The 16,380-nt window shown below is 51.3% G+C and overlaps 6 protein-coding genes across 6 annotated transcripts; 3 read left to right on the forward strand and 3 right to left on the reverse strand.

The window, feature by feature from the left end:
- Positions 1-727: 727 nt before the first annotated feature.
- N7532_005425 (aquaporin) lies at positions 728-1,947 on the forward strand (the record flags this gene model as incomplete). Its single annotated transcript, XM_056617919.1, has 4 exons — positions 728-977; positions 1,092-1,279; positions 1,360-1,645; positions 1,730-1,947. The coding sequence occupies 4 exons, from the start codon at positions 728-730 to the stop codon at positions 1,945-1,947; spliced, it is 942 nt and encodes a 313-aa protein (XP_056474078.1).
- A 938-nt stretch (positions 1,948-2,885) lies between these two features.
- Positions 2,886-4,449, reverse strand: N7532_005426 (phosphoinositide binding protein ATG18; the record flags this gene model as incomplete). The annotated part of the gene is made up of 5 exons (XM_056617920.1): positions 2,886-2,934; positions 2,999-3,872; positions 3,939-4,098; positions 4,179-4,333; positions 4,398-4,449. The coding sequence occupies 5 exons, from the start codon at positions 4,447-4,449 to the stop codon at positions 2,886-2,888; spliced, it is 1,290 nt and encodes a 429-aa protein (XP_056474079.1).
- A 379-nt stretch (positions 4,450-4,828) lies between these two features.
- Positions 4,829-7,160, forward strand: N7532_005427 (tRNA methyltransferase PPM2; the record flags this gene model as incomplete). Its single annotated transcript, XM_056617921.1, has 6 exons — positions 4,829-4,888; positions 4,965-5,185; positions 5,240-5,613; positions 5,692-6,288; positions 6,347-6,380; positions 6,443-7,160. 6 exons carry the CDS (start codon positions 4,829-4,831, stop codon positions 7,158-7,160), a joined length of 2,004 nt encoding a protein of 667 aa, XP_056474080.1.
- A 1,830-nt stretch (positions 7,161-8,990) lies between these two features.
- N7532_005428 (uncharacterized protein) lies at positions 8,991-9,422 on the reverse strand (the record flags this gene model as incomplete). Its single annotated transcript, XM_056617922.1, has 1 exon — positions 8,991-9,422. The coding sequence occupies one exon, from the start codon at positions 9,420-9,422 to the stop codon at positions 8,991-8,993; it is 432 nt and encodes a 143-aa protein (XP_056474081.1).
- Positions 9,423-10,284: 862 nt separating this feature from the next.
- Positions 10,285-12,638, forward strand: pps1 (tyrosine/serine/threonine protein phosphatase PPS1; the record flags this gene model as incomplete). Its single annotated transcript, XM_056617923.1, has 6 exons — positions 10,285-11,035; positions 11,096-11,182; positions 11,247-12,143; positions 12,222-12,342; positions 12,397-12,453; positions 12,512-12,638. 6 exons carry the CDS (start codon positions 10,285-10,287, stop codon positions 12,636-12,638), a joined length of 2,040 nt encoding a protein of 679 aa, XP_056474082.1.
- Positions 12,639-13,369: 731 nt separating this feature from the next.
- N7532_005430 (mismatch repair ATPase MLH1) lies at positions 13,370-15,862 on the reverse strand (the record flags this gene model as incomplete). Its single annotated transcript, XM_056617924.1, has 4 exons — positions 13,370-15,109; positions 15,170-15,436; positions 15,503-15,682; positions 15,761-15,862. 4 exons carry the CDS (start codon positions 15,860-15,862, stop codon positions 13,370-13,372), a joined length of 2,289 nt encoding a protein of 762 aa, XP_056474083.1.
- Between the last annotated feature and the right edge of the window lie 518 nt (positions 15,863-16,380).

The following is a 16,380-nucleotide window of genomic DNA, read 5'->3' on the forward strand; positions in this document are numbered from 1 at the left end:
TTTCTGGAAAGCACAAGGACAACAATAGAAATTTTAATCCCTGGAGGGATCAGTAATTATTTCATCCTTCATATCGCAAGAAGGTGAGGTCAGCAAATTCGAAATTGGAGACACCACAAAGGATCCAGTTTCCTTGACTAATAGTTGGCCGGGATGGCGGGGATCGTCAATCCACGCTGCTGGATACGTAACGTAAAAAGATTGCGGGCCTGGCCTATTAATATTAATCATGCGAAATGGGATGGATGGGTATCGGCCAAGGCCATGGAGGTGGATGGTGGATGTCGGGTGTTCTCTCTAGAATCTGTTGTGGTCCAGATCCCGTGATTATCCCAGCAGCATGTTCGAGCATGACCATATCGCATGGGTCAATGCTAGCACTTTTTCGGTGTAAATCTCTTGATATCGGACTGATAACGATTACTGCTACTCTCATAATCCGTTCGTCATTGACCTCAGGCGTAATTCCATAAGTAGTTGGCGCCCAATTTGACATTGTTTCGCGCGATCGCCATGTGGCAGGGCACTGACATCGGCCATCATGTCCCCTCAGGGCTTATCTGATTGATTCGGCTGTGGTTATTTCGCCGAGCCCAAACCTTGGATGGATGAGTCAGCAGCGTCGACCAATGGCCGGGCGGCCCGTTACGTTTCACCGCAGCAGCCAAGGGGAGGTTTCATCGACGATTGCCTAATCGCGCAGCGAACCTGAAACTCAATCGACGCCATGGTCGTAGCTTATCTGCCCCAGACTGAAATCGAGGGCGATCATGCTCATCTCGAGCCTGCCATTCCTCCATTTGCGGGGTGTCTGGGTGGAAACCAGGACTTCATCGTCGACTGCAATGACCCCAAGAATGTCGAGGTCTTGGAAAAGGTGCCCGATGCTGCACCGTGCATGACGTTGGCCGAGATCTTTGACATGCGGGGATGTTCCAGTCCAGATCTATGGAAATTCGCCATGCTAGAATGTATCGGTATGTTCAGGCCCTACGCTTTTTCCCTCACCCATCCGAGAGGGTGATGCAGAAGAATCTGGCACACCCGAAACCACGTACTGCGACGAAGGTGGCTAAGCTCGATCTATACAGCCAGTTTGATGAATGTCTTCATCTCGGCCTGGGTGACTACACACCCGCTCTCCAGGACGACCTCCCCCAAGACCGAGGCGGGAATCTACCATACCATCACCTTCATCTCCCCACTATTCGGCGGCATCACCAATCTCCTCTTGACCCCTCTCCTGATCTACACCTTCTCCCCCTCGAGTGGAGGTCACGTTAGTCCGACCATAACACTGGCTACTTTTTCGCACGGATCATTTCCTTCCCACGGATGATCCTCTATCTGGCAGGCCAGACTCTCGGCGGTGCACTTGCTGGTTTTATGCTGCACAGTGCCTATGGCACTCGGAAGTTCACAGTGGGAGGATGCCATATTGATACCTCGATGGTGCCTGCCACGGATGGCCTGGTCATCGAGTTTGTTGCATGCCTGGTTCTGATTTTCCTGGCATTCGGAGTCGCTCTCGATCCCCGACAAGGCAAAGTCTTTGGTCCTGCGACAGGTCCCTGGTTTGTTGGCGTGGTCCTCGGCGTAGTCAGCTGGGGAACCGCCTTCACTCGCGAGGGATATATTGGCGCGAGTAGGTGGAACAACCAGGGGATGAATAAAGCAAAAACATGAATGAAAGGGCCGATGGGACATTAAATAACATTCTTATCTGCAGGCTTAAATCCCGCACGGTGCTTCGGAGTTTATGCGACGTCAGAATTTCCCACTTATCATTGCATCCACTGGGTGAGTGACTTCGCAGAGCCTCCGCGGTTCGTCCTTATCAAAGGCCCTGCTAACTTGACGCAGGTTGGACCATTGACGGCTTCTATCGGACACGGCCTGGTCTACTATATTGACCCACTTTGGACCGAGACGCGGAGTTCGCCGTAACGGGCTTATCGCCCAGAGATCGGCCCCTAATCCCTGATGACCGCCCGACACCGCATTCTTGTATAGCAATTACATAACACCCACGCCCTGGAGGTGAAGAACTTTGGACATATCTTGAGACAGTAGCATGATTATAGAGATGGACGTACATAATGCTTGGCTACATTCTACCGGAGTTGGTCTCAATTAAAGATAAGGTTCAGCCTTTGACTATATTGTTTTTATGGTCAATGGCATGTGCTCGGCGTGTCGGAAAAGCCAATTGACTGAATTAAAACTACTCATGAAAATCATTAATTAGCGGATGATCTGGCAGCCAACCAAAATTAAGTGAGCTGCCCGTTTAGTGTGAAGATGCTTTTTCGTAATGTGACAGAAGCTCCCTATCACGGACCTCCCGAGAGATCTCGCTGAATTTTTGCTTGCTAATCCATAGAAAACATGAAGGGATACCTGGTATGCAAAGGAAATGCACAAATAAGTGGATTTCACATGGAAAAATTTGGATTGGAGTGTATCATATATCAGCAGCAACTAAACGATGTGAATCCGCCAACAAAGCCAGCCATCCAAGGTCACACAGCATGGCCAATATCGAAAACAATCACGGCTAAAAAGAGAAAAATCAAGACGCTAGCGTTCGGAATGAGGGGAATAAAAAAATACCGGAAGAGAGCAGAGTGTGGGCCACCCATGGGGCCCATGGGGCAAGGAATAAACAAGATATGAAACGCCAAATTCAACAAGAAAAACGCCACCGGCGCACAAAAGCATCTCAATTAAAGCCTGGCTAGCTTTCCACGAGGCGTGACCACCAGTTATCGCATCCAACGTATATGGGGGCATGTGCAGTCGGAATAAATCAAACGAAAAGAGGACCGGAAGCTGTGACCACACTTTGTAAAATGAGCTAGCTCGGCTTTAAGAGTTGGCCACCATCAGTAATCTACTGCAGAGTGCCCTAACTTATCATTCGAATCGATCACACTGAAGGTCGAACTTGAAGTTAAAACAGATGTTCGTCGAGAATAACTTCGCTGTCAAGACTTACGAGTATTGTTTTGTGAGGGTTCCCTCCCCACCTCTTGACAAGTCGATGTTGAAGACGTAAAAGTTGCCGTCACTCGTCACCACCATAACTTGAGGGGTACTGTTGCTCATCGCAACCACACTTCTTAGAGGCCCGGTGTTGTTGCTTCCGGCAGCGCCTTGGTTCGGCCGTGGAATTTTGATCCACGCAAAGTCTCGCGCCGGCTCCCACATTTCACTGACTCCTTTAGGTAGGTAGCCTCCCATTCTCGCAGCTACAGCTCCACCGACATTTTGAGATGTCCGGCGGAGCATTCCCATCAGAGTCCCATTGTGCTTCCGCTGAGCCAGCTCCGAGCTAGTTTCGCCGCTAATCTCATCCTCATCATTTATACTTCCGAATGGACTGGTTCCGTACGACGAATCACGACCGATCGGAGAGTGGGATGGAGGCGAGTTATTCGACGATGGGCCTTGCTGGCTCAATTTGAAAAGGTGGATGGTTTCGGTAGATGAGGAGACGCAGAGGAGAGTGGAAGTCGTATTGAAGGACATGCTGAAGATGCGAGAGGGCATGGAACCACGTCGGAACTGGTAGAGTTTATGTCCATCGGGAACAGAGAAGACGCGAATGATGGTTCCTTTATCTGAGGCCGTCGCAAGTAGAGTTCCTTCACTGTTTAGGGTGATGCATGCCAACGGAGAGCGGTGGGCTTCAATGACGTTGATAGCCTCTAGCTTGGAGGCATCGAAGATCAAAACGTCGCCGGTCGTGGGCGACACGTGGGTTGTACCAGGTGGTGCATGTGCTGGTGGCTTCGATGCTGGAGGGGCCCTTTGAGGAAGGGGATATGCCATGTAGCAGTTGTCGGACGAAGGTGCTAGGGCGCAGATAGCTAGAAGTAACTTTGATATCAGTAACGGCTAGAGAGAATGTAAGAGTTGAACTGAGAGAGTAATACCATGCGGGTTAGGTGATGTATCGATTGTGAACAAGAGTTTCATGGTCTGAATGTCGTAGAGGTAGATCTGGTCTTCCAGCACGATGACTAGGCGCTTGCGATTTAGTTTCACGGCAAGGACCGTAGTCGGAAATGTCAACTCGCATATTGCACATTGGCGCTAGATGTTATTGTCGTCAGCATCGATACATCCACGCGTCTTCAACTCGTGGTTGCCTTGCAGCGCAAGTTTGGACGAACCTTGGTGTTTGTGATTTGCAACCGACGAGGAGAGAGAATAAGAGCTACGAGGGATGTCGAAAACAGCATCTCAATCACGGCAATATTCCCTTCTTTGGTCTCATAGCTCTTCGCGAACGGGTCGGTCGTGAAAATGCGGAATCCCTTGGAGGTGGCTGGCTGACGTCAGTCATCAAGCTCCCAGGTCCAAAAATCCACTTGAGACGAAGAAGCACTTACCTACAGCCAGATAGCTGTAGTCCTGGTTAAAGGTCACGAAATTCATCGCCATCTTGGCAACGCGCGCAAGCTAGTGAAACTGCGGATGTGGATAAAGAGCCGCGGCGCGCAAGGTATCCCGCTTGCAGAAGGGAAATATGGGGGCCGAGCTAGCAGAGAGTCGCCCGTCACCGGTCGGTCCCTATCATCGCCCACGATTCCCACGTTCGTGTTCAAGGCAAGGCGATAAGAGCGGGGGGAGGAGGTGATATGCGGAGAAGCTGGGAGGAACTTCGGTCGTCACAAGCGAGTCGCCGAGGCGCTCGGGCCACACTTTGTTACCCACCGCCTACGGATTCCTTATCGATACGATCGTGCGCAATCTGAAATTGAAGATCCAAAATTCCTTCTCTAAATTTTGGGGTTTGGTCCCTTCTAATCCCTACGCAAACATGGCTCCGAGTAAGCGATCGGCACGGAGCTCCGCTGCCCAGGCCGAAAAGGCCGAGAAGGTAGCGGATGAAGTCATGGGGGCATGTGATCTATGGCAGCGTGCGATCAATGTGGACGAAACTGACCGTGGGGCAGACAAACAACAGCAGCATTGCGTCCAAACGAAGCGTGGAAATGATTTACCACCAGAAGCCCCATTTCTTTCAACATTTCGTCCCGAAAACCCCGCGACGATCTCCCATTATCAATCGGGGATACTGGTTGCGCATGTATGCCATGGCAGAGACGGTCCGACAATTCATGGAGAAGGAACCGATAGACAAGCCCAAATATGTCTTGAATTTGGGGTGTGGATAGTGAGTTATGGGTTGCGCATCGTGTTCAGAACGCATACTGAAAGAGGGACGTAGTGATCCTCTGCCATTCATGCTGCTCAGCGACGAGAAGAAGTCAGGTCGTAGAGGGCAGACAGTATTTGTTGACATCGATTATGAGAAGCTGATGGTTCGGAAAAAGAACGCCATCCGTGCGGCTAAAGAGATATCTGCTGTACTGGAAGAGGTGCAGTTTGGTGAGGATCAGGATCCTATCCAGATTCGCAGTCCTCGGTATATTGCGGTGGGCTGTGATTTGAAGAACCTGAAGAAACTTGATGATGTGCTGCACTCAACTATCCTGCCTTCTACCGACTGCTCGGTCCTCTTTCTCGCAGAAGTGTCACTAACTTACATGGATGTCGAATCTGCCAATGATGTGGTGACTTGGGCTTCAAAGTTAACTAATGGTGAGTGAGCCTCAGATCCTGGCAACCCATAACCCAAATATCTTGTTAACTAACGATTGTGCGTGTCAATTGGATTAGATGCCCAGTTCTGTATCCTGGAGCAATTCTTCCCCGACGGTCCTGGTCACCCATTTGCTAAGACGATGATGTCTCACTTCAATAAATGGCGCGCTCCTTTATTCTCGATCCATAAATTCCCCTCCCTCGCCGAGCAAGAACAACGATTTCGAAATGCTGGATGGCCTCAGGCACGAGCGAGATGTCTTTGGGATCTATGGTCCGATGATGAATTCTTGCCTGCGTCCATTCGAACCGGGCTGGATTCATTCGAGGCCTTTGATGAGTGGGAAGAGTTTGCACTGTTCGCATCTCACTATTTCGTGCTAGTCGCATCAAACACTCCCCCTACACCAGAAGCCCATATTACCACGGGGACTGACAAGCATACCTCGGGAGATATCTCTTCCCAATTTGTGGTGACACCTAACTGCCCCCTTGCAAAGCATGGCCGGCGACGATACGGCGCCCTTGTGCCGGATAGCAGTTGCAATCACTTGGTTGGCTACCATGGTGGCCAGGGCGAGCAATCGCGTTTGTCGTCCTCAGACCTGTACACAAATACCGAGGCCGCTGCTGAGCCAGATTCGACACCCCTCTCAAACAACATTCCTGCACGTATGTGCCATACTATAACCCCAATGAGGGGGAATGACTGTCTTCTGGTTGGTGGCAGGACATCCCCTGCCAAACCCCTCGCCGACTGTTGGGTACGCCGCAATAATGTCTGGAGCCAGGCACAGCCCCTGCCTGAGTCACGATTCCGACACAGCGCCACCGACGTGCGCTGTGAGGATGAATCAAGCTCAATCCTTGTCTACGGCGGCAAAACTCAAGACAACAAGATCCTGGACAGCTGGTTGGTATGGAGCTACAAAGAAGAGGCAGGATGGCAACCGGTCAAGACCATCGGGTCATCACCTGAAGCTCGCTTTGGCGCAAGCATTGCAAGGATTGCTGATACCTCTGGAATTTTGTTTGGTGGAATCGGGGCCAACGGCACCATCCTGGAGGATATTTGGGCATGGGATCTTACTCGTTGTGACGATGGTTTTCTGCAGATAGAACTGATCGATGTGACTCGATGCATCCATAACGCTACACCCCAGCTTTTCCCATTTATGAATCGGTTCGGGGCGACTGTGAATGCCACATCATATGGACTGGTACTTGCGGGAGGCATTATCCCTCGGCAGATCGTTCCCGTTGATAAGGAGATCTTGTTGTTGGATCCTCGGCAATTGCTCAAAGCATCAGCAGAGAAGCAATGCGACCCATCTGTTGTCTCGGCCATTGGACTTGGTCAATCATTCAATGGACCAAGGCCGTTGCTTACCGGTCACGTCGCTTGCACGATCGGCACTGACCAGGTGCTTCTACTCGGCGGTGGAGCAGTATGCTACGCCTTTGGCAACTTCTGGACAGAGGGCACATGGCTTCTGCAGCCGCAGCCCTCGGCGACCGAAAATGAATGGGGAATGCTCTCCTAATAGAATCCATTCTTCATGGCCTTCTGTTAAAGCTGTTTTTAGCCACCGCTCTTGTGACTTTCCTTCGCAGAACCCCATACTAGACCCTAGAAAAGAGTCTCGTCCCTTACCATACTCTGGCCATAAAATCATTTAGATCAATACCAAGGGACCTAATATGCTGTATACGTGTGTTTCCACCGCCCTTGTGGCTGTTGCTCCACTCAACCGTAAATATCCTGGGAAGGAAGAAGAGTAAGACTTGAGCGGGGCGTAGATGTAAAGAAGCGCAGTTACTAGAAACTCAGATTTGCCCTACAAGTCAATATTCACACCCACTACGAGATACCAGCGAGTATGGATACTGCAGGGAACTGTAGATCAAATGATGCAGGAGTAACGCGCAAGTGCCGGTTGGTGACAAGCGGCAGCTACCCGCATCACACCACATCACATCTCCATCATCCAAACCGGCTACAAGAAATGGATTCGGTTGACGTATGCGCCATCCAATCGGAAGGCGTGAGAGTCCAACCGAAAGGACTCGACATCGTGACTAAGCCTTTGGGCCTTCATTTGATAAAAGTTGACGCTGATGGAGGGTACTATCGTTGTGGTGTACCGAGTAGGTCCGTCTCGAGTATTCAAACAGATTCTTTGCCACTTGGACAAGGCTTGATCTTCTGACCTCGATGATGACTTCAGGGCCACCATTGACATGACCATGGCGACAGCGAACGCGCAAAACTCTCCACATGGTGCTCAAGGCTGATACTTGCCGAGTGTTGTTGGTACTAGCACTTGGTGTGAAACAGAAAGTACAGTAAATATACCCCGATCCTGAATTTCGCAAGGCACTAACCAATGGACTGTCGAATGCCAGGCCCCTTCGTCGCGGCTCAGCCTGTTTTCATCCGATTTTGACGCCATTTGCTGCACATCCCCGCGGATGGGTCAACTCTTTGCCATCGACTTCAGAAACCTCGACTCGGCGGCGTCTATCCCAGGTACTTCCGCTTGGGGGAAGACAGAGATCAGACGAGATCTCGTTTCGTTTTGTTCAACCCGTCCTTGCGGCTACACATGACATGTTCAATTATGACAATCGGCTGGCCTTCTATAAGCCCAACAAGGGATATGGTTATGGACCACTATGTTTGCAGACTACAACAAATACCGCAGTCGAGACAGGATCTAGACACGATCTACAGAGAGGAGTCTGAAGGAGCCCCGCCTGACATGGCCCGCTTTATGTACTTGCGCCGGCTAGTCCAGGAGCTGCATGAGACTGTCGACCAATGGCACTGTCGCAGGGCCAGGGGTGTTTAAATTTTCCCTGGCAGGCAGTCTCTGGATGGCCGAAATGTCAAGCGCTACGCGAGGGGGTTTGGAAAAGGGGGCCGATGGACAGACCCTTGTCCAGACAACCTCCCCCACCCAGACACCCAAGCCACCCTCCTTCTGCCGTACCACCTTGAACTCACTTCCCGGTGTGCTTCTTTTGGGCACCGCTGCGCTGGTCGTGGTTGCGAGAGAGGGCCTCGGGCATCTGCACGTTCACGTTGGCCGTCACATAGGGATGATGTGCAGGGAGGATGTGCTGTCTGTTGTTTTGTTTATTAATAGAGACAAAAAGTTGGGTGGGATGCTGAACTTTGTCTATAGGCCGCATAGACAGAAGTACTACTGTATGGCAGTATGTTTCCACACCAGGTGGAGCTCAAGGGCGATCCGGGGTCAGCCCGCCGGTCCTTGTTGACGTTCGATGATACATCGTCCGTTGCTCCTGGACGGTGTCGTGCTTGCCTACCACATTCCCCGTCCGACCCCCGCGCATGCTTTATACAGATCCTAGACCATACTAGTGTGTGTAGTATCTGAACGGTGGCCCCGATAGGCAACCGGTCCCGTTCGCAGCATCGCAACCGGCGTGCACCGAATCAGAAGCTCGAAAAAATTGAGTTCCGCCGGCATTCCACGGATAGGAAGGGTTGGGATAGCGAGAGTGAGTGCAGGGCACTCATCTCCGAGGTGGATCGGTGCGGGGGCATCTTTGTTCTCTCGCATCAGGGTGTGGTGTCCGCCACGATTTGGAGAGGGAGGTGGCCCCGGACGCACAGACGAGACCGGGTGGACAGGAAAATGGGCCGAGAACGAGGGGCATCTCTGAATCTCAGCGTCATCAGTAACGGCTGGGCCGGGAGTGATTGGTGCGCCGCGATGGGGTCGCCCGTGGAAGGCTGGGCTAGCGTGGATGGAGGCGCGGGGAGTGAGCCCCGCCATGATAGCGATGGAATTCAGATGCGATTATCGTGTCTCTGATGGGATCCGCCGTGGGTCGTGGTGGAGACCGGGGGAGCTGCGAACGGGGCCGGTGGAGGGGCATGACGACGATGATAAGTGATGATGATGAGGTTCATTGTTGAGAATCGAATTACGTCCGCGATCGAACAAGGGTCGCCAGTGCCATGCCGCAAGACCCGTGCCCTAAGCCCGGACTGTATCTCTAGAGGTACATGGATGTCCAGCAAGTAGTCCAGCTGGGATGTACATGCCCGACGAGAAAGGAGGTTGTGGTCGCACCGCCCGATAACGCGATCTCGTCCCACCAAGTACTCCCGGCACCTCCCTCTTCCTCTTCCTCTTCTCTCATCCCCAATTTCATGTCCTCGCGTTGCTTTGGACTTCCCCATCGTCTTTGTTTTTATGTCCTGTTCGAGTACTGAGTACACTTCGTTGTCGCCTCCCACCTGCTTCATACCTGTCGCAGCCCCCTTGCTGTGTTTGCCTATCGCCGTCGTATGAGAAGAGCGCCTAAATATTGTGTGGGCCTTGGATAACTGTATGCCTCCCCTCCCCCTTCACATTCCGGTCCTGCTTCAGACTCGCCCATTTTTTCCCTTCGACAGCCTCAAAAACAATTCATCACCGCATCGTCGTCTGTGCAGCGCTGACCAAGTCAAGTACAGAGCCGAGACCCTGCGCACCATCCGTCTATCAGGAGATCCGTACCGCCCGACATCTCGCGTTGCAAAGGATGTGATCCTGAGACCGTGCGGCTGCCGATAAAGTGATACGAATCTCTCTCTTCCTCGAACTTACTTGCGATCGTTGAGCCTGCGCTGTCGGTGACCCGATTTCGATCATGGCGACTGTCGTCGTCCAGCAGCATACGCTGCACCACTCGACCCCTCCTCCGTCACCCATTCCCTCGGCATTGACTGTGAACCGACGGCCAAGCCCAATTCCAAACAAACATATTCCCGTTTGCCCTACAGGGCCATCGCCTGAGGTATCTCCGCTGGATTCTCCCGTACCGAAGACCCAGCACGATCAACCCTCGTCCCTTCTGTATCCGCCAGATGCCTTCGTGCGCATTTCACGACCGCCGGCCGCGACTGTTTATGCTCTTGACGGGGAGACATTAGCTGCTGCCATGAATCATATGGCATCGCAACCCTTGCCTGACCCAAATCAGATGTTCCCATGGTTGCATGGTCTCCACGCCGATAACCATGTGCAGCTGGGCTTCTTCTCTAGTCGCAAGCGGGCCTCCCGTAGGTCTCCAAAGTGCTGGCGAGGAATCACCGTCGTCAAGCTGGGCGGGGATCTGACCAAGGCACGCATCAAGGGCGCCATCTCTGCCGATGAAGTGCTGTCTCCGGCGTTGCGCTTCTTGATGGCGGATCCGCCGGAAGGCTTCTCGGTGCGGAACTTTCAGATTCAGACGGCCAAACTCGCGGCCATGTCGGATATCATCGTCTATGGTGAAGATGGAGCCAGCAAGTCTGAGCTTCTTGCCTTGGCGGAGGATTTCGCGACGGCGCAGCAAGCATGGCGACTGAAGCATGATCCTACTCAAGAACGACCCACCTACAACACCTTTGTCGTCACCAGTAAGCTCCATGGCCCTCAAACTGACAAGGATAAACCCGGCTAATTTCGCTTTCATGCAGGTACCTTCGCGGAATTCGAGAAGAAATTCCCCAGTATGGTTGCCATTGACGCAAAAGGCCAGATCACTGGCGAAGTCATGGATTTCTGTAAGTCCACCGGAATACTTCTCATCGTCTCTTTGTGAACCCTGCTAATCACCCTTTTCACTAGCCCAATGGGAGCGACTGGAAATGCGCAGTATGTCTCAGGCCTCGGAGATATCGGCGAATGTTTGGCTCGGTCCAACTCCGGACTATCTGCTGAGACCGGGCGCCTACGAGCCACCCAAAGAAACCCAGTACGATCTTTTGATCGAAGCAAGCGACCTTGCCAGCATCCCGGGTCCTCGTTTCCTAGGAATGATCGATAAGCAACTCGAGGACGGTCCGCAGCGAATGGAGTTCCCTTCATCGGGGTCGATCGTGCTTCCATCTGGCAACACTCGAGAAGTGGAAGATTTGGTCAACACGGTTCGATGGATCTATTACTTGGCCAATCCGGATGAGCCTGAAGAGGTGCCCGATCATGACGGTGATGTCGCCATGCTTCACTCGAATAAGAAACCTCGCAGAGTCTTTATCCATTGCGCCGATGGCTATACCGAAAGTTCCCTCCTTGCAGTGGCGTATTTCATGTTTGCTGAAGGGGTTCCTGCCCATGAGGCGTGGCTCAGACTGCACTGCGAAAAGAAGCGAAACTTCTTCACGTATCCGACCGACGTCGCGCTCCTGAGTCACATTCAACCTCGCCTGTTGCAGGGAAGTCCGGTGTCCCATTCCCTTGATACCTCCAGCATGTGGGATCCGCAGTGGTTCCTCAAAATGGACGGCTCCTTGCCCAGCCGCATTCTCCCCTACCTGTATCTGGGCAATCTCCAACACGCCAACAATCCAGAACTTTTGGACAAGCTTGCCATCAACCGCGTGTTGAGTATCGGAGAGCCTGTTTCCTGGACTGAGGAAGAGCGTGTTGCGTGGGGACCGGAGAACTTGATGTACATTGACAACGTTCAAGACAACGGCATCGATTCGCTTTGGCAGGAGATTGATCGGTGCTTGGAGTTTATTGGTAAGTGGCATGGAACAATCCTTTATCATGTCGTTTGTTTTGAGTTCTTTCCCGGCATTGACTAATTGCTTCGCGCAGAAAAAGGCAAGCGCGATGGATCCGCTACCCTGGTTCATTGTCGGGTCGGAGTGTCCCGATCCGCCAGCATTTGCATCGCCGAAGTTATGGCCGCCAAGGGTCTCTCTTTCCCGCGAGCTTAGTAAGTTTCTCTACTGCCCGTCCGATTTGATACATCCAACTAACATCGATGCAGCTGTTTCGTTCGCGCTAGACGACTGAATGTGATTATCCAGCCTCATCTACGCTTTGTGTAAGATGGCTCGCACCTTCCTTCCATCAGCCGGTTATGTGACTAACTCTATTCATAGTTACGAGCTGCTTCAGTGGGAAGAGCTTCAAATGAAGAAACGCAATATCCCCATCAAACGCGAACTAGAGTGGCCTACTGTCGCTCGTGAGATCGCACTGCTCAACAAGCCATACTCGAGATACTGAGAGTGCGCATCACTCTGGCTACAACTCAAATCTTGAGTTTCTTTTCACCCACATCTGACTGCATATTCCAGACCACATATTCTTAATCTTATTCTTTCGCCTTGCATTTGCCTGAATTACCCAACAGCATTGCAAGATTTTATGTTGAACGATTTGACCTATGATTTCTACGAACACGGGATGACCCCAAGTTTCTGGTTTTTGGCGCATGGCGTCGCGCGGATCTGGTGGAATGGAATGATCAACCACCATTTTGACCATGCAATACTCTGACTGTATCCGCGAAGCTTTTTTTTCATATTTCTTCCGAGCTCTGCCTTTAGTGAAGCTGGCATCCTTACCGTCCCCATTTCAATTTTTTTTTACGCGAGCGAAAATGCGGGTTCACTGGTCGCTCTCGACCTTTCTGCGTTTCTCTTTCTGTATGCACTATTCATCCCTCTTTCTCAAGAGAGCAAGCATTCCGAATGATCACTGGATCCGGTCGGGCTTTGCATGACATATTAATGGTATATCACCTCAACCGCTGTCCTTTCGTGTTTCTGTTCTCCTTGTATACAAATATGGACGATTGTGTTACTGGAAGTTCAAATGGACACGGCGTAATTGGAAACTGGATCACATTTTTATATCAACTTCTAAAATATCCATTGACGTGAGGATTTGGCTAAAAGCTGCACAATGCTCGCAAACTCTGGATGTTCAGTGGAATAATTATACTAACTTAAAACTTAGCATCGTTCAAATACTCTGTAGAGACCTTTCAAGTCTGCAACTTCAACCACACCCCGCAGCATTCTTGAAGTCGCAACAAGTCGGGAACGTAGAGCAGGAAATACCGCGTACTCTAGCATTCGAGCCATTTGTGCGCGACGTGCATGAATTAAAGGATCTTCTTCAGCTACATAGCTTTCGTCTGCAGCTGTCTCTCCCGTGGCCGGCTCTGATTGAGCAGATGCAGATGCATCTTTCGATGTAGGTGGGGGAATTGGCAATTGCTCTGGCGTATAAAAAGCTGCAAGTTCTCGAAGGAAAGTGTGAAAACACTCCTGCTCTCCGGTCCAATCCACATATGGACCAAGCCGTAGCAAAAATCGAGGAAGTTTTGCTAGAGAAGGAACGTAGCCTTTCAAAAGCAGCGGGATCGTGAGGAGCTCACCCTCAGGGCTGATTTGCATCGAGAAATATTCATCCAGCATTTCACGGCGTTCGATGAGAGTACGAGAAACAACTTCTGCGGCGTTGGCGAAGATATCACCAGCCTCCTCGTCATTATTACCAGCGTGATCTTGTTGTTCCGTCTCGGCTGCGATACTGAGCAGATCCACAATCTTCGGCGGCGGATCTAAGTTTATCACGCCGAAGTTGCCAAAATCGGTTAGGCCGACCTGATAGAAGAACTCGTTGCAGGCGAGGCCATAGTCGACCAGGTAGAGTTTCACTCCAGACTGAATAGCTGCCAGGCGTCTTCGTTCGTCCACGAGACCAACGTAGGTATGTGATGCGAACATCTCTGTTAATGTGTTGTGCATTGCGGCACGCACAGAGTTGCGAAGGCTTTTGACGGAAGTCAGGGCGATACGCAGAGGTTGGCGATCGGTTGTTTCGTATTGAAGTCCTTCATCGCGTATGGATGCTGCTGGAATACCGGATTCTGTGTTCGGTGGTCCAGGGTGAGATGGCGATGAGATCGGAGCAGCGGTGAGCATCGAGGTTATTTTGCGGACCTTAGAATCCGTGCGAACGAGATTGTTCTCATAGGGCCTTTTGGAGGTTGCTGGTGTTTTGGGTGTGTTGATTGGTTTGTTGCTGACTGCGCCCTCGCCAGCAGCAGCATCTTGTTCCGGTTGAAGGGTTTCAATGGGTTGGACTCCCGGCAAGAGGCTTTGAGTCAGGAAAGTTCGACTTGAATCGACATGGGCAAGCTTGGATCTGATTTCACTGCACACCATCTCGATGATCTCATCCTCATTAAGGAAGTTCACCTCTCGTTTGGTGGGATGCACATTTACATCAACACGATGTGGTTCGATTTCCAGATCAAGATACACAAACGGATGTCCACCCTTCGGAAGAAAAGCGGAATAGGTCTGCTCAACGGCGCGTTTGACGGCTGTCGATTCGACGGCACGGTGATTGATGAATAGGAGGATCACAGTCTTTTTGACATGATAATTGGCATTTGTGGCTAGTCCAGAGGCTCGGAAACCAAGCTTCTTCTCGGCGACCTCAAACTCAACAACCTCATTTGCGACAGCACTTCCGTGTATTTGACGTATCCGGTCGATCGTGTTAGCGGCCGAAGGAGTCGAGATGCTCACTCCCGAATCACCATGCTTGCGACATGAGAAAGCAACGCCAGAACAATGCACTGCATAACGCCCAACCACATCCAGAATCTTGGCGTACTCTTCGCTGGAAGACCGAAAGGCACGGCGCCGGGTTGGGACATTGTAGAAGAGGTCTTCGACCTGTGATATTTGTTAGATCTGCATTTCCATAGGTTTTGAGGCAGAGCTGGTAGTGCTAACTGTGATCTGTGTTCCTCCACGTCCTGCAGTGGCCTTGGGCGCAGCATTTTGCCCCGGTTTCGCAGGAACCAGCTTCCCATCTCCGTAATGTGCGCGCCAGGCGCAGCTCGACCCGGCTGTTTTAGTCGTGACTGTGAGATGGGCAATATGACTGATACTAGCCAATGCTTCACCGCGGAACCCGTACGTGCCGATGGAAGAAAGATCCTCGAACTCTTTCAGCTTGGACGTGGTAAACCGTTCGCAGAGGATGGGAAGGTCGTCGCGCTATAGCATGTCAGCGGCTGAAGTTTTCCATTTATTATCCCAGAAGACCAATTATCGAGAGCTCACATCAATTCCATGTCCATTGTCCGTGATTTGTAGTAGCTTCAATCCTCCATCCTTGACGAGAACTTCGATCGACGTGGAGCCTGCGTCGACGGCATTCTCAATCAGCTCCTTCAATGCGTGCATCGGGGCGACGATTATCTCGCCGGCAGCGATCTTGTTGACGACATCAGGATCAAGGGCCTAGTTTCATCGTATGTTAGCATGAGACCGTGCCCATGTCATGATGTCTTTGCGGCAGGTGGGAATGGGTCTCCTTACTTTGATCCTCTTCGGTCGAGAGGGCCCGGACGCCTCTGTTTCCTCCAAGGGGCGTTTGGCTCCGCGCTGCTCTGGAGAGTCCATATCCATCTCCTCACCCATAACGTTCAAGATGCCCGGGCGCGTGTTGGCGTCGTGAAGTGGAGACAGACAGAAACACGGAGCTTTGCGATAAGGCGATAACCGGCTGATATCATCAAATCCGCCACTGGGAACCCTTTTGCTGTGCAAGTGCCTTGTTGCAATGGGGGATTTGAGTACCTTAATAGTATCTTAACGATTGTACACAGTTGAGTCCAGCATGACTGGTCTACTGGAAATGCTCCTTGGTTTATACTAATTGCACTATTCTCATTTCGCCAACTTATTGTATCCAATTGGTCGATCTGCGAGTGCTACCCCAGCTGGAAGAACAATCACCATAATCAAAGAGCGTCATAGGTACAGATCTGTCAAATTCCTAAATAATCTATAGCGAGGTATCGACAATATTTTGATGTGTTACCCTGGTGGGACGCTGTACAGATATCTGATGCCTGGATGCAAAGATTCAGTTGGTGAACAATCCAGTCGAATTTGAGTGAATATATTTGAATAAGATGAAAACTAAAAGAGGGTTG

This window comes from Penicillium argentinense (genome assembly GCF_028826775.1).
Source record: "Penicillium argentinense strain IBT 30761 chromosome Unknown utg000005l_segment0_segment0, whole genome shotgun sequence".
Lineage (NCBI taxonomy): Eukaryota > Fungi > Ascomycota > Eurotiomycetes > Eurotiales > Aspergillaceae > Penicillium > Penicillium argentinense.